Below are 27,305 nucleotides of genomic sequence, written 5' to 3'. Positions count from 1 at the left end.
TCGGATATTGATGCATGTTTTTACATTGGGCACTCATACACGTGACTGAATTTCACACAATTGCTTCCAGTTTCTGTTGAAAGTCTTTTTTGACAAGTAATTAAACGCATGCACCAGCTGGAACCATTTGGAACTTTAGTAGCTGACTGCAATGAAATGTCGGTTTGATAACCGGAATTTGATAGCTAAGCCCTGGGGGGAATAATGAGGATTCAACTGTGGCTGTGCCACTAATGGTTCAATTTACATATGCATTGGGGTTTTAACTTTTAAAAAGGATGTACATTTGAGTATATAGTTGAAATTGTTTACATGGAATTCAATGCTTAAAATCGGCGAAGCTACGGATGACTCAAACCATTTCAGACAACAGGCCTTCAGCCTTAAGTTTAGTCCAATTAGAAGTGGTCATTTCACGTTGGTGGATATCGGCACAACTCCTGCAATGTGGAAGGCTTTAGCAGTTTACACAATTTATGAGCAACTGGTTCAAGGGAAAGAATTAGAAAATCACTGTGAAGTTATTTCCTTTGTTCCATCTCAATTCGCGAGAAGGACGAGGAATCAGATTAATGCATAAAACAAATAACACCAAGCCTGTAATTTTATTTAACACCACATTATCAATCGTTATCTTCTACATCTAATTTGTTTCTGAAGATTTGAATTCGCTTTTAGTTCAAGTCAAGTCAAGAGAGTTTATTGTCATGTGTCCCAGATAGGACAATTAAATTCTTGCTTTGCTTCAGCACAACAGACGTTATAGTAGGCATGAATACAGAACATATCAGTGAGTCCATATACCAGTATATAAACATATACACACGTCAATAAATAAGCAGATAAAGTGCAAATAAACAGATAATGGTCTATTAATGTTCAGAGATTTGTTTCAGTTGAGTTTAATAGCCTGATGGCTGTGGGGAAGTAGCTATTTCTGAACCTGGACGTTGCAATCTTCAGGCTCCTGTACCTTCTACCTGAAGGAAGTGGGGAGATGAGTATGTGGCCAGGATGGTGTGGGTCCTTGATGATGCTACCAGCCTTTTTGAGGCAGCGACTGCGATAGATCCCCTCGATGGAGGTCAGAGCCGATGATGGACTGGGCAGTGTTTATTACTTTTTGTAGTCTTTCCGCTCCTGGGCGCTCAAGTTGCCGAACCAAGCCATGATGCAACCGGTCAGCATGCTCTCTACTGTGCACCTGTAGAAGTTAGAGAGAGTCCTCCTTGACAAACCGACTCTCCGTAATCTTCTCAGGAAGTAGAGTCGCTGATGTGTTTTCTTAATGATTGCATCAATGTTCTCGGACCAGGAGAGATCTTCAGAAATATGCACGCCCAGGAATTTGAAGCTCTTGGCCCTCTCCACCATCGACCCATTGATATAAACGGGACTGCGGGTCCCCATCCTACCCCTTCCAAAGTTCACAATCAGTTCCTTGGTTTTGCTGGTGTTGAGGGCCAGGTTATTGTGCTGGCACCATTTGGTCAGTTTGGGACGATCTTAAAAAACAATGAATGACATTTTTTGGAATATCTTTCTAATTCTAATATCTGCATTATTCGTATCAGGGGCATTGTTTTTCCCTCGGGTCTAAATGTTCTGTTATTTTTAACTGCTGAGTTGTTAGATTATTCCACATGTTTAAGCATTGCATAGTACATAAAATAAAGACAGTGTCAGAAATAATGAAACGTAAAATACTGTACCTCTGTCACTATCATATAGATAAGCAAACTTATCCCATTGATAGTATTCAATTAAACTAAGAAGAGCACCCTTGAGATCTGGTCTCATCTGTATGACAAATTGGTGCAAGCCATCAGCAGGAAAACTTGGGGTGATGAAAGAAACGTGCAGGGTCCCACAGAAGGACGTAAGCGTATTTACAGATTTCTTGTCATAAAATCCAAAAATGGCATAAACTCCTCTTGAAAACTGGGAGCAGACTGCAAAAGAGTAAAATAAATCAGAATTATTACATCATATTACAGACACTCAATAACCAGTACACTAGTTTTCACCCTGCCCCACAATTTATTATTAGGTATTTTGCTGTAGAAGACAAACATTAAAATATGCTCCTAATTTTTAATCATAATTCACAGAATTGTGGATTCGATAAGAACGTCTTCAGGTGGTTCAACAATTGAGTTTATTATCAAGGACCACTCTCTAATGTTTCTGTGTGGATGTAATTATAAGAATGCATCGTATTTCTTCAATAGTTTTGACAGGCTCCACCTTCCATCTTTACCCTCATCTTTTACCTTAACATCTTTTGCATTCAGTTAATTATTCCCTACATTTCTTCAACCACAACATCCATTTTAGCTAAAGAGTATTTATTTCCCCACACAATATCTCCATCACCCTTAACGAGTATGTTCGGCTCAGCATTTTCCCGTGTAAGCACAGATGATGCAGCTTGTATTAGGAGTTGGATTCATGGGAGGTGGTCTTAGAGGGGAGGATGCTCCTCAAACCCAAGCGCTGTAAGGCAGAAACTCTACTGCTGTGCCACCGTGCCGGTTTAAAGGTATCCAATGAGGTTACTGAGGTCTTATGACCACATTCTAACTGATGAGAGGACTGTTCAGTTGCCTCATAACAGCTGGGAAGAAACTATCCATGAATTTGGAGGTATGTGTTTTCAAACTTCTGTATTTCCTGCCTGATGAGAGAGGGGAGAACAGTGACCAGGATGTGACTGGTACTGGATTATGCTGGCGGCCTTGTTGAGGCAGCGTGAAGTGCAGATGGAGTCAATGGAAGTGTGGTTGGTTCATGTGATGGTCTGGGCTATGTCCATAATTCTCTACAATTTATTTGGAAGTGGTTAGTGCATCATCTGGCCTTCCTGACAGGATACAAGAGTAGAGATGGAGACTATTTCTCCCATCCTCGCCAGCTGGGAAGTGATGGGTATGGGAGTTGACAATCGCACAGCTTAACATCCGATGGACAAGCATGAACTTCCAGTGAAGCAGAGACATAGTGGTCCAATTATTCCTTGATGGGTTCTCATGCTTCTCCAGTTAGAGTTCTGTCTGCTGCTACTCAAAATGAACAGTTGCACTTCAGATGAGAAATGTGAGCTGGGTGCACACATTCGTCATCAGGAATCAGACAAGACAGTGCTGCAGTTGACTATATGTGTCATGCATTCCTAGTGCCGACGGAGCTCTCAATGGGTCCAAGGTCTTACTAATCACCCAGCTGAGTGGATGCCCAGTACCTGAAACAAGGAGCTGGAAAGCACTATTCTCCCTCAAGGTTAAAGTTCCTCTCCTCCCACTAATGTCTTTTCAGTGATAGCATCACATTGTCCCACAACCAGATATCTCAAGATGCAACCGCCACTCAGCCTGAGATGGTGCGGTCTCCAGCAGGACCTTCAGGGTAGAGCTATAGATATCAACTTCCATCAGCATGTGTAGGAACGAACTGCAGATGCTGGTTTATACCAAAGATATAGAAACATAGAAAATAGGTGCTGTAGTAGGCCTTTTGGCCCTACGAGCCTGCAGCACCATTTATTGTGAACATGGCTGATCATCCACAATCAGTAACCTGTGCCTGCCTTCTCCCCATATCCCTTGATTCTGCTAGCCCCTAGAGCTCTATCAAACTCTCATTTAAATTCATCCAGTGAATTGGCCTTGACTGCCTTCTGTGGCAGAGAATTCCACAAATTCACAACTCTCCGTGTGAAAAAGTTTTTTCTCATCTTAGTTTTAAATGGCCTTCCCTTTATTCTTGGACTGTGGCCCCTGGTTCTGGACTCGCCCAACATTGGGACCATTTTTCCTGCATCTATCTTGTCCAGTCCTTTTATAATTTTACACGCAAAGCGCTAGTGTAACTTAGTGGGTCAGGCAGCATCTCTGGAGAAAAAGGATGGGTGACGTTGTGGGTCGGGTGACGTTGTGGGTCGGAACGCACCTTCAGAATCTGAGTTCCATCAGCCTTTGTTTATACTTAAAGGGGCCAACTTTCTACAACCCTGCTCCAGCCTTTTGCTGCAGCTATTGCCTGAAAAATGTAAGGCCACATAACCAGATGGAATGTTGCCACTAAAACTCAACACAAGGGTAAATAGGTCATGTCACTAAATAATTTGTAAACTTCCTTTGACGATTTAGTTTAATTAACATTTTCAAAAACATTTTACAGCCCAATCATTTCAATGTATATTGCAGATGGGTGACAAGGGAGGTTTCAGAAAAATGGAGCGTGTACGATTAGTTTGTGTAAAACTATCCATCAGTCAATGTGTATGTAAGATTCATCACATCGTGGAAGGGATCACTTCCCTTTGGTATCTGCAAATGTCAGAAAGATTATCACACTTCCCTTCATCAATGAGACCAAACTGATGAAGGTCCAATGTGCAGATGCTGGTTTAAACCGAAGATAGACACAAAAAGCTGGAGTAACTCAGCGGGACAGGCAGCATCTCTAAGACGCCTTACAGTGATCAGGGCAAAGAAATGTAACAGGAACAAACCATCTCAAATACGCAAATCATCCGCGACTCAAAAATTATTGGTAAGCAAAATCATCCAATTTGCAAAAGACTAATTTACATTGTATCGATCACCTACATTATTAGCACTTGTAATAGCAACACTGCATCCTACAAAAAAGCATCTGTTGTTGGGAAGTTTTGTGAATTGTAAGGAAGAAACACAGGTTATAATCTGGTTAACCCTGGAGCTCACACACTGGGGAGCATGTTGGGGAAAATGGCCAATATAGTATGTAGTTAGAATAGCTAAAGCTGAAACCATCTGCTGAAAAGCAGGCTTTCTTATCTATTGGGGAGAGGATAGTCCTTCGTAGTTCTGTCTAGGTTGTTATCTGCTGCAATCTTGCGATTACAGCTACTCTTTATCACTGTGTTTAGCAGGCGAGTTTCCCAAAGGTTAACGAATGATATCATTAACAAGGGGACCCCATTTAGCGAGTAGAATCAATTCTCTCTGGAGGGACATTGACATTTATGGTATCTATTTGTTAGATATATGGGAGAGAGATTTTTGAAAACAACAAGAAACACAAGGTTAAAGAACTCTGGGGAAAGACAAAGATGGAAGGTTATGGAGACATTGATTTCAGCTACACCAGTAACCATTGTGTCACCAGGGTATGAAAATCCTATTACTAAGGATTGTTGGAGCAGTTTGAGTCTTCTTGCACAGCTTCCCGATGTACATCGATAAGGCCTTTAATAAACCGACTTGTTCGATACTCACCACTGATTTACGAGCTGTTTTATTTTGTGTCTGTGCCTCTCTGAGTTAAGTCAGATATAGCGTATAGTACAAAATTCCCTCCTGCACATCCCTGTAAGATCTCCCATGAACAAACAGTACAAATTAGCAACACAATACTTCCTCCCTCACTCTATGACTATGACTCTGACCCTATGACTCTAAGGCTCTATGACTATGACTATGACCCTATGACCCTATCACCCTATGACCCTATGACCCTGTGTCTCGATGATCCTATCATTCTATGACTATGACTATGACTCTATGATCCTATGACCCTATGACTATGACCCTATGACCCTATGACCCTATGACCCTATGACCCTATGACTATGGCTCTATGACCCTATGATTCTATGATTCTATGACTATGACCCCATGACCCTATGACTATGACCCTATGGCCCTATGACTCTATGGCACTTTGACCCTATGACTCGATGACCCTATGACTCGATGACTTTATGACCCTATGACCCTATGACTCTATGCAGGCTCTTCCATCCCCTACAACCCTTCCTTGGTGCAAGTCACATGCATCGTTGCAGACTGCTCAGACTCCACTCAAGCAAGATGCTTTGGGTAAACACCTCTTCCCACCAAAGACTGCTCCACCTGACACTTTACAGAGCAAACTCAGCCATTGAGACACAGGCTCTTAGGAATTTATGGCACAGTAGAAGGCCGTTTGATCCCTTCCTCCTAGTACGCCTGTCAGTTAATATTATGGTTGTTGCATCACTCAAGCACATCGATTCTACCTTATAACACTATCACTAGAATACTGTAACACTCTTTTTTGTATTCTGGCATATTTCTCTTTGCATTACTGGTTGTACTTGTGTATGGCTTGATCGTACTCATTTATAGCATGATTTCATATGGTCATACGCGATAGGAGAAAAATTGGGCCATTCGGCCCATCAAGTCTGCTCCGCCATTCAATCATGGCTTATCTATCTCTCTCTCCTAATCCCATTCTCCTGCCTTCTCCCCATAACCTCTGATACCTGTACTAATCAATAATCTATCTATCTCTGCCTTAAAAATATCCATTGACTTGGCTTGCACAGCCTTCGATGGCAATGAATTCCACAGATTCACCACCCTCTGACTAAAGAAATGACTCCTCATCTCCTTCCTTTGACTGGATAGCACACAGCCAACTTTCCTCACTGTAACTTGGCATGTGCCAATAATAAACCAATACCAATAACAATTAGGTGCCCATCTAGCAAAGTAAGGCAATGGGAAAAGCAATCGAAGCGGCTGCATGGCACCAATATTATCAGTACTTCAGGTGCCAATTTGTGTGTATTTTGTTAGTGCACCATAAATTCATGCTTCCATTCACACACACACACAATATACACACAGTAGCTATTGCTGATGAAAAGCCAACCATGATATAATGATTTAGCCAATATTGTGCATTAACCATACAAAGCTTTCAGCAGATCAGCCAACATTATGTGGAATGAGAAACAGAGCTAATGGGTCTTATTACTGGTTAGTAAATGTAATAGGTAGCGAGTTACCAATATTCATTTTTGTTAATTATATAAGTGACTTTTCAAGTGGATATTATGATTTGTATATTTGCTGAAGACACAACGTTAGGTAGGAAACTAAGTAGCGAAGAGGACTTATAGGGGCTATAAGCTGATATGAAAAAGTTGTGAGTGGGCAAAGATCTGTGAAAAATAGAATACTTGTCCATTATGCTCTAAAAAGAATAATTATCTAGATGCTGAGAGATTACAGTGCTGTGAGATGCACAAGAACATGAATACAATATGATACGATATGATAGAATTTTGTTTATCCCAAGAGGGAAATTGATCTGCCAATAGTCATAAAAACACAAAAAACACAAAATACATGAAACATGAAATTAAAGTAACGAGTGGAAAGAATTGGGGATGTGCAAAGATTGGGGAGGGGGTGGGGAGTCAGTCTCAGTCTCAGTCACAGTCCACCCCACGTGTAGAATGGTGGAGAATGAATCACAACTAGCTAGTAAGGAGATAGAGTCAATATTAAATAAGCTCAGAAAATGTTACAATTTATTACTAGGGAAATGACAGACAGAGGAAAGGAGGTTATATTACAGTTATCAGGGACATTGTTGAGACAACTTCTAGGATACTGTGCAGTTCTGCCCTCTTTGTTTTCCAGAATTATGAAAAATCCCAGGCTTATTAATGCTAGCAACGCATCTCATTAAGTTAGTGATGGCATCAAATAGTGGAAAAACATGATTGAATCTTTCAACAAGCTTTCAGGTCAAATTGACATTTAACCTAGCATTTTCTTTGTGGAATTCTCTTCCCTAAATATTTATTGAGGCTTGCATTCGTATAGCAGTTTCAACATTGAGATTAATAAACTATTGGTGTGAGCAATAAAGAATGTGAAACCTAAGCAAGTAGAGGGAGATAAGAGGGATGTGTTATGTTCAGAACAGATCAAACAAAACTAAACAACCTCCTACTGTTTCTAAGGTAGACAAAATTGCTGGAGGAACTCAGTGGGTGAGGCAGCATCTATTGAGAGAAGGAATGGGTGACGTTTCAGGTTGAGACCCTTCTTCAGACTGAAGAAGGGTTTTGATCCGAAACGTCGCCTATTCCTTCTCTCCATTGATGCTGCCTCACCCACTTAGTTCCTCCAGCTTTTTTGTCTACTTTCGATTTTTCCAGCATCTGTAGTTCTTTCTTAAACATTCCTGCTATTTCTTTGTGGCTTTGACAAACAAAATATTTCCTGGCCCTTCAACTTTCAATTATAAAATTGATTAACTGGTATCAATCTCTTCTACTGAGACTTTTGCAATGATAAAGTGTTCAACAATGCAACCTACAGCTTTCAGTAATTTTAGCTTGTAGTAACAAAATATACTCATGTATTAAAAAGACCTTTATTTCTTTTAAATCCTGTGGAAAAAATAAGTTTGTTGCGAGATAAACTCTCTAACCCCTAACACTCTTTCCCCATAGAAACATAGAAACATAGAAACATAGAAACTAGGTGCAGGAGGAGGCCATTCGGTCCTTTGAGCCAGCATCGCCATTCATTGTGATTATGGCTGATCGTCCCCTATCAATAACCAGTGCCTGCCATCTCTACATATCCCTTGGCCCGACTAGCCCCTAGAGCTCTATCTAACTCTCTCTTAAATCCATCCAGTGACTTGGCCTCCACTGCCCCCTGTGGCAGGGAATTGCATAAATTCACAACTCTCTGGGTGAAAAAGTTTTTTCTCACCTCAGTCTTAAATGACCTCCCCTTTATTCTAAGACTATGGCCCCTGGTTCTGGACTCGCTCAACATTGGGAACATTTTTCCTGCATCTAGCTTGTCCAGTCCTTTTATAATTTTATATGTTTCTATAAGATATCCCCTCATCCTTCTAAACTCCAGTGAATACAAACCTAGTCTTTTCAATCTTTCCTCATATGACAGTCCCGCCATCCCAGGATCAATCTTGTGAACCTACTCTGCACTGCTTCAATCACAAGAATGACCTTCCTCAAATTAGGAGACCATAACTGTACACAATACTCCAAATGTGGTCTCACCAGAGCCCTATACAACTGCAGAAGAAGTATGCAAATGACACAACCTGTAACACAACCCATTGACGCAAACTGTCACACAAAGTTTCTCAGGAGCACAATTACATAATAGATTATAGTCAATCTACCTCTATTGGAAATCTGAAATAAAAATGTTGGAAACAGTCAGCAGAGTTATCATTTCAGTTTACATTCCTCTTTTTGATTTATCACTCTCTCACCGTCTCTGCAACCATGTGGATGACTGCTACAACCTATCACCACAGCAATCCCAGCTACACGCTATCTATCACAGATATTCCCTTTCTTTTATTCATCCATTTTATTATCCCAGCAACTTAAAGCTAATGTTTTCTCTCTTCCCCACTTCTGATCAAGGGTGTTCAAAAATGATACGAAAAATGTAGGAAGAGTTACCACTAAATAAGGTAACTGACTATAAAAATATACCAATCCTGGTCTGGAAAGTATTAGCAATTTTTCAATCCGCTCTATTCTACAAACCACATGATGCCCAGGCAAATTATTCAGGATTACACAAAATTTAAATTCACTGAGCTCATTTGTAATGATATTCACAGTAAATTTCATACATCAGATAATGGTTATTTGATCTTGGCAAACAACATTGTGTTCACAAAATTGCTATATCCTTGACTTGTTATGACATTTATAGTTTATGATAGTAAGATCACTTTAGGAAATTCCATGCAGCACACCCTCTCTGATAAATCACTGCATGAGCGTTAAGATAGGAGCAATTTGGATAATCTTGCCTTCACCAACAAATATACACCTTTACAATTAGCCTTGGATTTGAGATGATATTTTGTCCTGAAACTTCGATGTCATACAATTAAAGTGTGGAGCAGCCCCTCCAAAGCATTTTGGCACAATGGGAACAGGGGTGGCACAGTGGCGCAGCAGTAAAGTTGCTGCCTTACAGCGCTAGGGAACCGGGTTTGATCCTGACTATGGCTGCTGACTATGGCTCGCTAGAAATTCGCTAGAAAAAACTCGCTAGAATTTAGAAGATTGAGGGGGGATCTTATAGACCCTTACAAAATTTTTAAGGGGTTGGACAGGCTAGATGCAGAAAGATTGGTCCCGATGTTGGGGAAGTCCAGAACAAGGGGTCACAGTTTAAGGATAAAGGGGAAATCTTTTAGGACTGAGATGAGAAAAACATTTTTCACACAGAGAGTGGTGAATCTCTGGAATTCTGGCCACAGAATGTACTTGAGGCCAGTTCATAGGCTATATTTAAGAGGGAGTTAGATGTGGCTCTTGTGGCTAAAGGGATCAGAGGGTATGGAGCGAAGGCAGGTACAGGATACTGAGTTGGATGATCAGCCATGATCATATTGAATGGCGGTGCAAGCTCGAAGGGCCGAATGGCCTACTCCTGCACCTAATTTCTATGTTTCTATGTTTTCTATATATGTTTATTCCATTCCAACATCAGAATCCTCTCCCAGGCCAATATACCCAGCATTTAAATCCTAAATGCACTCAGCCAGCTTCACTGAGTACGCCACATTGATCACGTGTCTAATGCTAAATTTCATATTTCGTATTTACATTTTTGTTTACAACAGAGGAGGAATCCATTGTCGATCCAATGAAAAATCCAATCCCCTGTAACCTGATCCACTCACATTCCCATCAGCAAATCCATGATTAGTTTAGTGATAGAGTATGGAAACAGGCCCTTCAGTCTACTTTGATCGTTATACACCCATTCACACTAGTTCTATGTTATCCCACTTTCACTTCCGCTCTCCACACACTAAGGACAATTAACAGAGGCCAATTATCCAACAAACCTGCACATCCTTGGTATTTAGGAAGAAACCCATGTTGTCACAGAAAAACGTGCAAACTCCACTTAGACAGCACCTCAAGGTCAGGATCAAAACTGGGTATCTGGTGCCATGAGGCAGCAGCTATTCTACCTCTCACCTACACAATAGTGGACATTTACAGTGGCCAATTGACCTACTGACTTACATCTCTATGGAAAGTGGGAGGAAACAGGAGCACTCCCAGAACAATCACAGGGTGGCAGGGACAACATGCAGACTCCATGTGTGGAGAGTACTGGAAGTCAGGACAGAACCAGGGTCACTCCCTAGCTACACTCCTGTGCTGCCCTGAAACACTCTACTCTGAGCTCTACCGTAGGAAGAGGTGAAGAGAGCAATGGCTTCAAATATGTGTTCAAAACCTCCTCAAGAAAGTGTGATCATCACCACAGATTACTAGGAAGCTGTGGTCCATATTTGCTCAAAGTGGAGGAGGAACACAAGATGATATTGAGAACCTTAGCACCATGCATCAGGAGGAAAAAAGCTCTGCTTATATGTCAGCAATGATCGCATCATCACACAAACCTGTCCACTCCATAAGTAATGTGTCGGAAGGAACTGCAGATGCTGGTTTAAACCAAAGATAGTCACAATATGCTGGAGTAACAGCGGGATAGGCAGCATCTCTGGAGAGAAGGAATGGGTGACGTTTCGGGCTGAGACCCTTCTTAAGTATGAAGTAGGGTCTCAGTCAGAAAAGTCGCCCATTCCTTCTCTCCAGAGATGTTGCCTGGCCCGCTGTTGTTATTTCAGCATTTTGTGTCCATCTTCACTACATAAGTAATTTTGGAAGGACCCATTCTGGCCTCATCAGTCATCTCAGAACCCACAGACCAGATTGGTCAAGTGTCCAGAGTGTTTTATTGTCATATGTCCTGAAAAGGAACAATAACATTTTTACTTGCAGCAGCACAACTGATATGTAAGCTTAGTGCTCTCTAAAACCCATATTAAACAACAAAAATTGCTCAGTATATCGGTGCTTCTCTATACTTAAAAAACTCTGATCTTGGATGTGTATTTATTTGTGTGTGTGATGTTCGTGTGCGTTTCACATCTCCTCGAAAATACATTTTTACATATTCCGAAAGAGATTTATGCCGTGAAGTCAAAAATCGCCTTATCTGAAAATTACATGCATTATTTCTCAAGTTATTTATGAAAATGTTCACAAATCTCAAATAACTTAGAAAATAAACGAGATGGTCTTGCTGATGACATCACAATGGATCTGCCTGCTTGCGTTGTGTGTGACATCACCCATTATGTCTTCTGTACTTCTTAATATTCACTTCGTTAAATTTGTAACTTAGCATTTTTAAACTGCTGCTCAGGTCATGCCGCACACTCCGCTGGGCTCCTTGAAGTTCTAGAACATGGCGGCGGTGGTCGTTATGGCCGCGCGGGCATGGGTGAGCGTGCGGGGCAGCGCGATGGGAAGGTGGTCCAAGTGGCCATTAATCCCTCTGGGAGAGGCCGTCTATGGAGACATACAATTCCTCTGTCGATCGCCGTGACTCGGAGAATCATGATGCCTTTTCCTCGCTGGTGATCCCAATCCCACCTGGTGATCTCTGGCCGTCACGGGGCATGACCTCCTATCCATCTCCCCCGCCCGATCTCCTGTCACTCCCTTTCTGCCCTTCCTCCCTTTCTGACCCCACTCACTCTCTGTCCCCCACTCCCTCTTCCCCCTACTCACTCTGCCCCCCACATCCTCTGCCCCCTCCACTCCCTCTGCCCCCCCCCCCCTCTGCCCCCCCCCCTCCCCTCTCTGTCCCCCCTCCCTCTCTGCCCTTCCCCCTCTCTTCCCTCCTCCCTCTCTGCCCCCCCCCTCTCTCTGGTGGAGTATTGCATTCAGGAACCAGCCCTCCCCTGTGACATCGCCCCCCCCCCCCCCCCCCTTCCTCTCCCTCTCTACCACCCTCCCCCTCCGTCTCTATCCCTCTCACCCTCCCCCCTCTCTAGCCGTGCCTGCGCAGTTATAGCAAATAGACAATAGACAATAGGTGCAGGAGTAGGCCATTCGGCCCTTCAAGCCAGCACCGCCATTTAATGTGATCATGGCTGATCATCCCCAATCAGTACCCTGTTCCTGCCTTCTCCCCCTATCCCCTGACTACGCTATTTTTAAGAGCCCAATCTAGCTCTCTCTTGAAAGTATCCAGAGAATCGGCCTCCACTGCCCTCTGAGGCAGAGAATTCCACAGACTCACAACTCTCTGTGAGAAATAGTGTTTCCTCGACTCCGTTCTAAATGGCTTACTCCTTATTCTTAAACTGTGGCCCCTGGTTGTGGACTCCCCCAATGCCTCTAGCGTGTCCAAACCCTTAACAATCTTATATGTTAAGATTGGGGGCTATGCGTGAGTGGATAGGGCAGGGAATGGGGTATAAGGAGCGAATGAATAATATTAATATAATATCAAGATGGGGGTTAGTGTGTGTGTGTGTGTGATGCTGATGCCCCCCACCCCCCAGCCACAACCAAGGGTTCGGGACCCAATGGGTCCCACTTGATCTAGTATAGTATAAAAACAAACAAACAGATAATATCAAAAAACAATAATTGTGCAAAGTCAAAAATAATGCCTCCAGTCGATATTGTTCGGAGGCTATTTCAAGGTTGCAGTGTTTAATGGTTAATGGTTGTAGGGACAACCAGCTTGATGGTTCTGGGGAAGAAGCTACCCTGGAACACTGGCCGTTATGGTTTTCCAGGCGCCTGTACCTTCTTTTCAATGGCAGGGTGAAATGAGTGTGTGGCCAGGGTGGTGTGGGTCTCTGACGATGCTTGCTGCCTTTTTTAAGCCAGTGATTCCAATAAATCCCTTCAATGGTTGGGAGGTCAGTACCTGTGAAGGACTGGGCAGTGTTCACCAATAACAAACTATACCAATTACAGTAGATCACATTAGACATATAAAATTGGACATTATTTGCAACTTAGCAATCCTAGCAACTAAATCATGGAAAATTAATTAAACTATATTTGTATTTTTACAATGGACAGTAACAGCAAATAAAAAAATATTATATCTTAACCAGCAAAATATAAAAGTTGGTATTTCGGTTTAATAATTTGTTGAAACATTTTGTTACAATGGCAGTAAAAGTTGCCAACTACAGCTTATCTGCAATATTTCTCCTCTGACACTTTTCAAAATCAATAATGACATCGATGAAAAAAACCCTTAATTCAGCAACCAATTTAGAAAGTGTCTATCAAGCGTTTGGAATCTGAGAGAGCAGGATCAATATTTCATCTCCACAAATAATTAAACTTAAGGCCTGTAATGGTTCGCAACGTGACAGCTGAATAGTTAAACAAAATTGAATGAAATATGGAGGAATTACATTACATTTCTTCATCCCCATTGAACCTGATATAATAAACACATGAATAAAGCAGACTCCTATCGAGGATTCAGAGCATATTTTATTCATATAATCCAGCAACTGCAGTCAACCTGCATATTGCAGACCCATCCCCTCCCCCTTCCCAGTTCGTCGACCATTCTTACTGTCGCTGACTGCATTCTATCTCTGTCCCGCCCACTCCCCTGACAACAATCTGAAGAAGGGTCTCGACCCTGAAACATCACCCATTCCTTCCCTCCAGAGATGCTGCCTGTCCCGCTGAGATACACCAGCATTTTGTGTCTACCTTTGATCATTTTCCTCCCTGCTGCTCAAAACCATGTTTTGCTTTAACAGGTGGTTGGTGGCGTGTCTATTCCCAATCAGCAACATTTGCATTCGATGAAGCACTTTCCAATCTGCGTTCAATATATTTCTCCTCAGTTCATTTCGTCAAATTCACATTTTTTTCTTTGTGATGAATTTACTTTCTTTTAGTTTTTATTTTTAGTTTAGATATACAATATGGAAACAGGACCTTCGACCCACCGAGTCCACGTTGACTATCGATCACCCATTCACAATAGTTCTATATTCTCCTATTTTCTCAGGCACTCCCTGCACATATGAGGCAATTTTACAGAGCCCAGCTAACGTAGGTCTTTTGTCTTTTGGATGTGGGCGGAAACCAGAGCATCAAAGACAACCCATGCATTCACATGGAAAATGCACAACTCCACACAGAGAGCATCTGAGGTCAGGATCGAATCTGTGGCTCTATGAAGGGCCTGTCCCACTAAGTGATTTTTAGGCGACTGCTGGCGGCTGTCATAGTCAGGTCGCCAAAAAAACGGCGACTGCAATAATGGGCCTGTCCCACTTAGGCCATTTATTTAGGCGACTACGACAATGGAATTCACCAAAGTCAGCACCAGCGACAACCTACGTCACCTTGCCGACAACCTACGTCACAACCTACGCCATCCTGCCGCCAACCTACGGCATCTTGCCGACAACCTACGCCATCCTGCCGACAACCTACGCCATCCTGCCGACAACCTACGCCATCTTGCCGACAACCTACGCCATCTTGCCGACAACCTACGCCATCCTGCCGACAACCTACGCCATCTTGCCGACAACCTACGCCATCCTGCCGACAACCTACGCCATCTTGCCGACAACCTACGCCATCTTGCCGACAACCTACGCCATCTTGCCGACAACCTACGCCATCCTGCCGACAACCAACGCCATCCAGCCGCCAACCTACGCTATCCTGCCGACAACCTACGCCATCCAGTCGCCAACCTACGCCATCCTGCCAACAACCTATGACAGCACCTATGTCAGGAGAAGACAAGCGACGCAAGCCCACGATTGCCGACTGTCGCCAAAAAGTTTTGAACATTTCAAAACCCAGCGGCTACCAGAAAAACACTGCGACTCTTTGGGCAACTGAGGAGACTACTCACGACTATACAGGCGACACCGCGGCAACTGTGTGGCGACAGCCTAGTTGCCAGCAGTCGCCTAAAAAAAACACCTAAGTGGGACAGGCCCTTGAAACACCAGCTCTACATGCTGCACAACTGTCACCAGTTTAATTTGCATCTTAGATCTGTACTTCACATGATATGTGCAGAACAGTAGTAATTATCTGCTAACAGGTTTAACAGTGAAAGGCGAACTTGAAACATACATCACCCCATCAACGGATTTATCATGCTATGAAATAACAGCCCCAACTTTCTATGTCAAGTTTAAATTGGCCTTATAGCTCTGAAGTCATTCTTTGATGGTGAGATACGATGACTGAGTAGAACAAATCAACCAGCCATTGCCAATAATTCACAAATAGTCATAAAGAGTCATAGAGTAATACAGCATGGACACAGGCCATTCAGTCCAACTTGCCCACACCGGCCAACATGTCCCAGCTACACAAGTCTCACCAACCCGCATTTGGTTCATATGCCTCCAGACCTATCCTATCCATGTACCTGCCTAGCTGTTTCTTAAATGTGGGGATAGTCCCTGCCTCAACTACCTCCTCTGTCAGCTTGTTCCATACCCCCACCACCCTTTGTGTGAAAAAGTTACCCCTTAGATTCCTATTGTATCTTTTCCCCTTCACCTTAAACCAATGTCCACTGGCCGTCGATTCACCTACTCTGGGCAAGATACTCTGTGCATCTGCCCAGTCCATTTCTCTCATGATTCTGTACACAACTCATTGCATCTCTTCTCGTGATCACAAATGAATGGGAGGTTTTACATAATAATGCTCAAAGGGCCTGTTTCCACACTATTACTCTATGACCATGTGAACAAATGCTTATCAATACCGTTGTAGTAAATTCTGAATCAATTTGAAGTAGAGGAAGTAGGTACAACAACAAAATTGAAAAGACATTTAGACAGGTATAAGATTTAGATGGATATGGGCCAAGCCAGATCAATGGGACTAGTTAGGAGGGACACCATGGTCAGCGTGCCGCAGTTGGGCCTAAAGTGCTGTACAATGCTGTATGACTATGAATTCAAAAGATAGTTAAGACTGGATGTTATGACATGCTACAGAACAAAAATCTAGATAAAACCAAATGGACAATCCAACATCATCTTTGGGCACAACAAAATCATTCCCAACCCAGTTAACCTTCCAAAGTTCCCCTCAAAGAAACATCAGGAGGCTGTGTCTAAATTTGGTGAGCTTTCTCACAGACTAGTCAAGCAGCAGCACAATGATACACATGGTATCATGCCTTAAAGACACCCATGCCAGAGCCAATAACAATACCTGGGCATATCCCGATCCACCTGCAGGAGAGGCCCACCAGTGTTGAGGGGTTGACCCCCAGCTGTCCTGACTCCATACCCCAAGTTTGAGTTTAGTTTATTGTCACGTGTACCGAGGTACAGTGAAAAGCTTTTGTTGTGTGCTAGCCAGTCAGCGGGAAGACAATACATGATTACAATCAAGCCGTCCACAGTGTACAGATACAGGATAAAGGGAATAATGTCAATAACGTTTAGTGCAAGATAAGATCCAGTAAAGTCTGAAGAAGAGTCTGGGCCCAAAACGCCACCCATTCCTTCTCTCCAGAGATGCTACCTGTCCTGCTGAGTTACTCCAGCATTTTCTGTCCACCAAAGTCTGATCAAAGATAGTCCAAGGGTCTCCAATGAGGTAGATAGTAGCTCAGGACTGCTACTATATTATTCTCCATTCCAATTAACTCCCTCTGAATTCTACCACTCACCCTTACGTTAGGCACAATATACCGTGCGCAATTGATCTACCATCCGAGACATCTTTATGATGTGGAAGGGAAGCAGAGCACCCAGAGGAAACCTCTAGCGATCATGAGAAGAATGCTTAACCTCCACACACAGAGCACTCAAACTCAAGGCCGAGCCACCATCAACCATCAATATGCTCAAAACCGCCACTAACCAGAAACACAGCAGGATAAGCTGGGGTTGAAGATTGCAACCTTCACGTGGTCCGCCCTGTTTCAACCAATGCAATCAACCCGGCGAGCACAATCAAATAAGATCAAAGAGAACAAGTTGTCCTACAACTTTAGCTATGCCATACACAAGAAGAAGCAGAAGTAGCAGGATAAGCCTCATAATATCATGGGTACAAAAGCAAGTCAGAGGCTGGTTAGTATGTCGAAGGCTAGTATCTCACTTCCTGACAACATAAACATTTCCGTAAGGCACAAGTCTTCTCTCCACAATAGACCTCTCTCAGCTGGCCTCAATGAGATCATAGCAGCTCCCTTGATTGCTATCCAAACCCAACTATAATCATTTGTTCTCTCCATCATTATAACACTGTGGCTCAGTGTACACCTTCAAAAAGTGCACTGCAGTTGCACCACAATGCTATTCCAACGCTTCCCAAACCAACACACTTGACCATCAAAACAGACCAGGACAGCCCAAGTGTGGGAACACTACTGGTTCTCCTTCAAGTCACACATCATCTTGAAATATGCCTTCTCAAGGACAATTAGGGATCAACAATAATTCCTAGCCATGCTGGTAACAATCAAGCCCAGGAAAATCATCTTTTATTTAAATTACCAGGAACATTTAATGGTTCTGAAAACAACATTGCAAATGCCCAAGTAAATAAGTCTGATTAGATAGATATGCCATTTATTGTCACTATACATGTACAGTGAAAATGAAAGCTGCTCGTACTCAGTGCATACATACAATTTAGCACAAAAAACAAGAAACAGAAAAAAACAAAAATCAACACAATTTCTGCGGCGCTACATACATATATACAGATGGAAGTCCGTGTTGGGCAGTGAAGTCAGTGCATGTGTGAATTAGAATTAATAGTAGTTATAATTCTCGGAAAGCAACTATTCCTGAGTCTATTTGTCCTGGATTTGATGCACCTATAGCGCCTTCCAGAGGGCAGCAGGTCGAACAGTCCAAACGCAGGATGGGAGCTGTCTTTGATGATCTTCTTTTACACCTACTGGGCGGGTTTTGCTAGAAAAACACACCTTTTTTTAAAACCTTATTTTTAAACTCAAAGGTCTGTGCACCACATTTTTTCTCCAAGCTCAAGCTGATGATAATGCAATGAAGGCTGCGGAGATTCAAGAGATTGCAAATGCTGGAAATGGAGCAAACGTCTGATGCCTGACCCGAAGTATCAACCACACTTTTGCCACCATAGATACTACTTGACACACTGATGATGAGCGAGGTGAATCGAGGATATAGGTTTAGCTGAAGGGGAAAAGATTTCATAGGAATCTGAGGGATAACTTTTTCACACAAAAGGTGATGGCTGTATGGAACAAGCTGCCAGAGGAGGTGTATGAGGCAGTGACTATCCCAACATTTAATAAACGGTTAGACAGGTACATGGATAGGACAGGATTGGAGGGATATGGACCAAATGCTGGCAGGTGGGACTAGTGTACACTTTAGTTAATTGGGCCTATCACTAAAACAAAATACATTTGATAAATAGAACAGTGAATTCAGGCTTTATGTTTATCTGAGATGGAAATTATCCAATGTTAATTATAATAGGCTTGTGTAAATTATTTGTTATCGTTATTAACTTAACTAGACTCATAATTCAAAATATCACAAGTTATTACTCCAAACATTACAGTAAAAGAAAAGGTACCAGAGAACTTGAAAAGAAAAAGGGCTGCATTTGGAATTCAAAAAAATAAAGTCACCTGGCCCAGATTAAATGTTGGGGGATAAGGATAGGTCTCTTTACCTCCCCCCTCGACTCTATCCAAGGACCCAAACAGTCTTTCCAGGTGAGGCAGAGGTTCACTTGCACCTCCTCCAACCACATCTACTGTATCCGCTGTTCCAGGTGTCAACTTCTCTACATCGGCGAGATCAAGCGCAGGCTCGGCGATCGTTTCGCTGAACACCTCCGCTCAGCTCGTCGTAACCTGATCTCCCAGTAGCTGATCTCCCGATTGCTCAGCACTTTAACTCCCCCTCCCATTGCCAATCTGACCTTTCTGTCCTGGGCCTCCATTGTCAGAGTGAGGCCCAGCGCAAATTGGAGGAACAGCACCTCATATTTCGCTTAGGTAGTTTACACCCCAGCAGTATGAACAATGGCTTCTCTAACTTCAGATAGCCCCTGCTTTCTCTCTCCACCTCCTCCCTCTTCCCAGTTCTCCCACCAGTCTTACTGTCTCTGCCTACATTCTATCTTTGTCCCGTCCCCTCCCCTGACATCAGTCTGAAGAAGGGTCTCTACCCGAAACGTCGCCCATTTTTTCTCTCCAGAGATACTGCCTCACCCGTTGAGTTACTCCAGCATTTTGTGTCTACCTTCGATTTAAACCAGCATTTGCAGTTCTTTCTTACACAGGATTGGTCTTCAGTTCTCCTTAATCTACAAGCAAGTCATCTGAATGTCAGCAGTGGCAAATTTACTGGTGGCATTAAAATTCATTGTCACTCAGAATGGCACGGGTTAATAGATAACTGCCAGTGCAGAATCTGTCTGACAAAACTGATTGAATTCCTGATGAAATGGAAAATTATTGGATGCATTGCAGCTGATATTATATTCATAGGTTTCCAAAAAGCAATTGCAAAAGTCCCACAACATTAGAAATCTGAAGTCTGGCTATAAAACAAAATTATGGCTGCATTGATTATGGGCTAAAAAACTGCTAGCCTTGAAATTATTCAGCTAGAAGGGCATGGTAATATAGATTCAAGCACAACCCTGCACCAGTTTTATGTGAGGCAGAGTGGCGGTACTAATACATCATACACAATACCTAAAGGGTCACATCTGGTAAACCGGACCATTGATAGACAAACACAATCCAAACCTTTGCTTCTACAAGCTCCACCTGTGTGTGCAAATGGCAGCAGAAAGCGGGCAAACCGCCAATTGTAGGCAGGTCTGATTGGGGGAGGATGTGTTTACATGAGTGGTCTCTTGACCTTGTTCAAAGGTTGGAGAATGGCACGAGAGATGGGAGGAGAGGGGAGAGGAACTTTGCATTGGAATCAGGTAGGTGAGTGGTAGACACGGAACAAAAGTCTGAACCCTGGGAACAAATTGTGGCCAATCTAGCCTTATAGTGAGATTTACGCTTCATTGACCTTGGCTCTGTTACAAGATCTATGAAATGACTGGATAGTAGTCATTTGTCATTTGAACCCACATGGTTCACAAGTGTCCTGCGGGGAAGGAATTCTACTGGCCTTTCTTATCTGGCCCAGATGTGACTGAATCCACCGTAGTGGCTGACTCCTAAATTCCCCTCATTCTAAGGCACTCAGGGAGGGATGGTATCATGCACGTCCAATATATGAATTTTAAAATATTTTTTTAAACCTGAGGAATATAATCTTCTTAAATAAAGAGCTTGTAAGCAAAATTCCACATGAAAGGCTATTTAGCAAAATTGAAATGGCTGCTTGGATAAGAAATTAGCTGAAGGATGTAAAAAGGCACATGATAGGAATATAAATTTAGAATGGAGAGTCATGCAGCATGGAAACAGGCCCTTCGGCCCAAATTGTCCGCACCAGCCAAGTAATTTGTTTTTCAAATTGGTAGATGGTGAATAATATTTTCCCCCAGTATCATTTTTTTTAATGTGATAAATCTCAATGGCTTAAACATGCGTGTGCAGGCTAAATCCTTAACATTTGCAGATGGCAGCAAACTGGAGGTGTGGTATTGTGTAAGGATATAATTAAATGGGCAAATTATGTCGACAATTGACTGACACAATGTAATTCAGAGAAGTGGGAAGTAATTCACCTTAATTGAAAAAACGAGGAGAATAACATAAATTAAATGACACAATTCAAAATGGTAGACAGAAATGCTGGAGAAACTCAACGGGTGAGGCAGCATCTATGGAGCAAAGGAATAGCTCGTTCCATAGATGCTGCCCCCAGTGGTGGACTGGCCAGGGTGTCAGCTTGCCCGATGGCAAGTGGGCCCCTGATGAAGTGGGCCCCCTATATCAAGTGGGCCCCTGATGAAGTGGGCCCCCTTTGTCTCCTGGCAACCAATATTTTTAGACCGAGTCTGCCACTGGCTGCCCCGTCCGCTGAGTTTCTCCAGCATTTTTGTCTACCTTTGACTTTTCCAGCATCTGCAGTTCTTTCTTAAACAATTCAAAATGGTGTGTTTTAACTGAGAGACCTATAAATAGATGCCCGAGAGTGACGGATAATAATGATAACATGGTTGGTAAAGTATTTTACAATCTTGACTTCACAAATAGAGGCAAATGAACAAAATCAGAGAAATTACATAGAAATGTTATACTATACTGATGGACCACAGCTCATCCAATTCTGGTTGCCATACTTGGGGCAGCACAGTGCCGCAGCGGTAAAGTTGCTGCCTTACAGCGCCAGAGACCCGGGTTCGATCCTGACTATGGGTGCTGCCTGTACGGAGTTTGTACGTTCTCCCCGTGGCCTGCATGGGTTTTCTCTGGGATCTCCAGTTTTCTCCCACATTCCAAAGACGCATAGGTCTGTAGGCTAATTGGCTTGGTATAATTGTAAATTGTCCAGGTTGTGTGCAGGATAGTGTTAGTGTGCGGGGATCGCTGGTATTTCAAGTTGGGAAAAGGGGAAGTACAACGGGATCTGGGGGTCCTTGTACATCAGTCTATGAAAGTAATCATGCAGGTACAGCAGGCAGTGAAGAAAGCGAATGGCATGTTGGCCTTTATAACAAGAGGAATCGAATATAGGAGCAAAGAGGTCCTTCTGCAGGTACAGAGCCCTAGTGAGACCACACCTGGAGTATTGTGTGCAGTTTTGGTCCACTAATTTGAGGAAGGACATTCTTGCTATTGAGGGAGTGCAGCATAGGTTTACAAGGTTAATTCCAGGGATGACGGGACTGTCATATGCTGAGAGAATGGAGCAGCTGGGCTTGTACACTCTGGTGTTTAGAAGGGTGAGAGGGCATCTCATTGAAACATATAAGATTGTTAAGGGTTTTGACACGCTAGAGGCAGGAAACATGTTCCCGATGTTGGGGGAGTCCAGAACCAGGGGCCACAGTTTATGAATAAGGAGTAAGCCATTTAGAATGGAGACGTGGAAACACTTTTTCTCACAGGGAGTGGTGAGTCTGTGGAATTCTCTGCCTCAGAAGGCGGTGGAGGCGGGTTCTCTGGATGCTTTCAAGAGAGAGCTAGATAGGGCTCTTAAAAATAGCGGAGTCAGGGAATATGGGGAGAAGGCAGGAACGGGGTACGGATTGGGGATGATCAGCCATGATCACATTGTATGGTGGTGCTGGCTCGAAGGGCCGAATGGCCTACTCATGCACCTATTGTCTATTATCTATTGTCAGCATGGACTCGGTGGGCTGAAGGGCCTGTAGGCCTAACCCTAAAACTAAACTAAACTAAACTAAACTAAACTAAACTAAAATAAAATAAACTAAGCTACAGAATGTGAAGGTTCCACAAAGGTTGTAGTGAAGATATACTCAAATGATTTCAAGTTTGGGGAATTTCATTAGCAGAAGTTAGATTTAAGAAACTGGGGTTATTCTCCTTGGAGCCAAAAGGGCCCAAAGTCCATCGTGTCCATGCCGACTCTGCCCATTCCCCTACTCTTTCTCCATCACTTTCCATTACGGCTTTATAATTCCTTTCAATCTGCTTCCATCTCCTTGAAATGTAATGAGGTTCACATTATATTGAATCCATGTAAACAAAATTCCAATTTCTTGTTCTTGCGCATAGCAATTCTGTGACTTTGAAACTATATACTCAATGTTCACTGGTAATGGAAGGTAAACACTGCTTTATAAAATAGGAAATGACAGAAATATGAGTCTTCTTGCTACCACTTGCTCTAGATAATTACTTCACCTTATCACTGTCCTCGGTCTAACTGTGGACCAATTAATTTTCATTTAAACCAAATATCTTAAGACGTCAGTGCAAAAGTGCATGTAAGAATCTTATTTTCTTCATCATAAATTATTTGGAAAAAAAGAGAAAGGCCACCTAAAATGATTCACTGCCTTTTAACTCTCCCAAATTCAATTGCACTGCTTGAAATGCAGGGTATGCCATTGTCAGAACAACGATCAATAGAGAAAGGCCTCGCAAATCAATTGTAGCTGCTTTGCACTGTTTACTTCTCATTACGACCACAGGGTATAAATTACTATATAATTTAGTGATAACAAAAATCCATTTCTATAGCGAGGCCTTTAAGCAATCAATCGTGTGGATAAAACAACCAGATGTTCAATACACGTTATGAAATCAGAGAGGCCAAATACATTCAATTTCCCCAAGTACATATCTGTTTTTACATGGAATTTAAACTGTAAGTACATTTGGCTTCATCAGTAGATGAACATACTGTATGAAATTGAAGCAGGGGGATTTTTTTGTGGTTCTTCATGCCTACTCCCTCTTTAGATAAAATTATGACTGATTTTTACAGCCATGCCATTTTCCTGCACTAACATCAAAGATTCCTTCTATCCAGAGATGCTGTTCGAGTTACTCCAGCATTTTGTGTCTATCTTTAGTCTAAACCAGCACCTGCAGTTCCTTCCTACATCATATTTTTGATTCCTTTCAACCCAAATTACAGCTATATAGATGTCGATCTGAGAGATAGTCAATGAATGAATCTCCTGAGCACTCTTGAATGCAGAATCCCAGGGATTCACTATCTTCTGGCTGAAAATAAATCATTCCATTTGTCATGTTCCAGACACTGCAGCCATGTTGCAACATCGATGCGACTTCTATTTGATAGAATAAAGTTTCATGTCATTAAAATATATGTATAAAGTCTCAATTCATTAAACTCTTGAGGGTATAACCCCAGTCTACTTAATCTCTCATCCAACAGATACATCAGTGGCTTATCGTTAGTTTCAGAAATACAGCAATAATTATTGCACAAAATGGTGCAATGCAGCTATGTTCAAAATAAAATAAGATTTATGATAACGGTCAGCGGGACTAAATAACAAATTGATTCATGGAAAACCAGTAGGATATCTTCACTGCGCTTTGAAATCTATCATTAAAAAGCAGTATTGGAGGCTATTAAGCAAATTAATCAAATTACTCAAAGTGAAAGGATAATGTACTGTGGATGAATTTAAAATGGTGTAAGGAAACATGGCAAAAATTTTATTCCCTTTCTGTGGAGAAAATTATTGACTTTGGAGTGTCGGCCTAGTTCATTGGCAATTTTTTGTTGCTGGATTCATTCTATGTTCAAGCTCAGATATAATATGCCAGGAAAATGAGCTTTCTCGTGGCTTAAACAGCAGCCTATCCTTGCGAAAGCAAGGAGCCTACTTATTACATCAATGTTATTTTAGTGAAAGACCAGATGTAGGTCTTTCTTACTCTTACATTTCAATTATGTTGTCACAAGGGCTAACGTAACAAGATAATTGAAATCCTAATCACATGGTGTACCCGGTTATTCAATTTCTGTGATTTGCATTCAATGGCACCAAAAACCTATTAACACAACAGTTCATGATATCTCTTTTATCTGAAGAAGCCTTACGATCCAAAACATTGCCAGAATCTGAAGAAGGATCCCGACCTGAAACGTCACTTATCCAGGCACACCAGATATGTTGCCTGATCCGTTGAGTTACTCGGGCACTTTGTGTCTTTAAAAATGTAATCTATCTTTCTATTCTTCATAAATGGGTAATCAAACTACCTTGCATTGGAAATAAACTGACAGGCATAGAACATAGAAGAGTATAGCACAAGAACAGACCCTTCAGCCCATAATGTCTGAGCTAATAATAATAATAATAATAATAATAATAATAATAATAATAATAATAATAATACATTTTATTTATAGGGCGCCTTTCAAGATTCTCAAGGACACCTTACAATTAAAATAAGCATGAAACAAAAACAACATATACAGCAACAATACACAATTCGGAGAGAGAGCAGCGGCAGCCAATCGCGCCAGCGTTCACTCTCGCCTCCAGCAGCCATGTTATCCGAGCCATCTGTAGCACACCAATAAAAATAAAACACAACATTAAAGAATTTAACATAAAACATAAAAACATCCCCCCACAATGGTTCCCAATGTGAGGGAAGGCAACAAAGTCCAGTCCTCTTCCTCCTGTTCACCCATGTCTGGGCCTATTTGAGGCCTCCGCAGTCGCTGCAACGGCGGCACGATGTTACAGACCCTCTCGCCGGATGATGGAGCTCCGGCATCGGGAGAACACTCTCAGCGGCTTGGAGTGTCTGGAATGGTCGCTTCCTCCCCGGAGACCACGGCTCCCGAAGTGTACAGGCCGCGCTGGTCAGAGCTCCGACACTGGCGATCTCGGTGAGAGATCCCAGGCTCCGCGGTATTTAAACTCAGCGCCGCCCGCAGCTGGATGCTCCGCACACCACAGCTCCGCGATGTTGGAGTTGGCGGTCTCAGCACTCCGGAGCTTACCACACGGCAACCCGGGTAAGGCATCGCCCGCTCCACGATGGTGACTCAATGCTGTGCCGCCGCCGAAGCTGAAGTTCTGGCCGGTCCCGGCAGGAAAGGTCGCTCCAGGCCTGTTGTAGGCCGCGAGAAAGGGGCGAAGATGCAACTCGGAGGAAAGCCGCAACTCCGAACAGGTAGAGACTGAGAAATACAGTTTCCCCCTTCCCTCCAACCCCCCACCTCCCACACAAAAGATTAGTCCTCCAAAACAAAACACTTTTAAGACACTAGAAACAAAATAGGGTGAAAAGGACAGACAGCTGCAGGCAGAGAAGCCATACTCAACGGCGCCCACTCGATTTTATTAGTTAGTGGACTGTCAAATGAGGAGAGAGAGAGAAGCGGCTTCTGACTCTGGAAACCCACAGCTGGAATGAGTGCACAGGCGGGCGGGGCTTCACGAGCTGCGCCAACAGTGAGGAGAGAGGGTCAGCGTGTGAGGCGCCGCTGCAGAACAAAAATCCTATAGCAGAACTGAGCTGTAGAATATTTCTTCTGCAGTACTTTCATGATCTTTCTGTGCCTTTAATCCACAATGGTGGGGGAGGTGCGGGGGGGGCTTGGCCAGGAGGCAGGTGGGCCTGGATTAGTGGGTTATGTGGGCATTGTGATGTCAGCAGCTGGCAAGCGGCGCTTATATTTTAAAAAGTGAGTTTTGTGAACAACTTTATTCAAAATCTGGGGAAATAATTGACCGAATTTAGATTTATGAAATCATAAGTTAAATCCCTACCAAAATTGTAAAAATCTCCGCGCTTTTGCATCTGGTTTTCGAGGAGATACGTTTCAAACGCAAAATGACATACACCCACACACACACACACACACACACACACACACACACACACACACACACACACACACACACACACACACACACACACACACACACACACACACACACACACACACACACACACACACACACACACACACAGAGTTTTAAAAATATATAGATTATTATTATTAATGTTCATAAGTCAAAAGAGAAGAATTACCCCCATTCATCCAATTGTGTCCACAAATGCAATTCAGTCATGGCTGATCTACCTTTTCCTGTCAACCCCATTCTCCTACCTTCTACCAGGCAGTTATCGGCACTCACCACTTACTTACCCTGCATCTCTCCTTTAAACTATAAAACCCCTCTCACCTTAAAGGGGCTGTCCCACTTGGGCGACCTAATATGCGAG

General features: G+C 42.7%; 1 protein-coding gene across 6 annotated transcripts in view; it reads right to left on the bottom strand.

The window, feature by feature from the left end:
- Positions 1–27,305, bottom strand: part of gria2b (glutamate receptor, ionotropic, AMPA 2b) — a 111,848-nt gene that overhangs the window by 47,473 nt on the left and 37,070 nt on the right. For all 6 annotated transcript variants that reach the window (XR_008724556.1, XM_055645787.1, XM_055645767.1 and 3 more), the window contains exon 3: positions 1,713–1,952. Coding sequence is in view for 5 of the 6 variants with exons in the window: in XM_055645787.1 (XP_055501762.1) it covers positions 1,713–1,952 (240 nt within the window). In the remaining variant the exon portion in view is untranslated. The remainder of the gene's footprint in view (positions 1–1,712; positions 1,953–27,305) is intronic.

Source organism: Leucoraja erinacea, chromosome 1 (genome assembly GCF_028641065.1).
Source record: "Leucoraja erinacea ecotype New England chromosome 1, Leri_hhj_1, whole genome shotgun sequence".
Classification (NCBI taxonomy): domain Eukaryota; kingdom Metazoa; phylum Chordata; class Chondrichthyes; order Rajiformes; family Rajidae; genus Leucoraja; species Leucoraja erinaceus.
The sequence above is the reverse complement of the archived record's forward strand: the minus strand, read 5'-3'. Positions and strand labels throughout refer to the sequence as shown.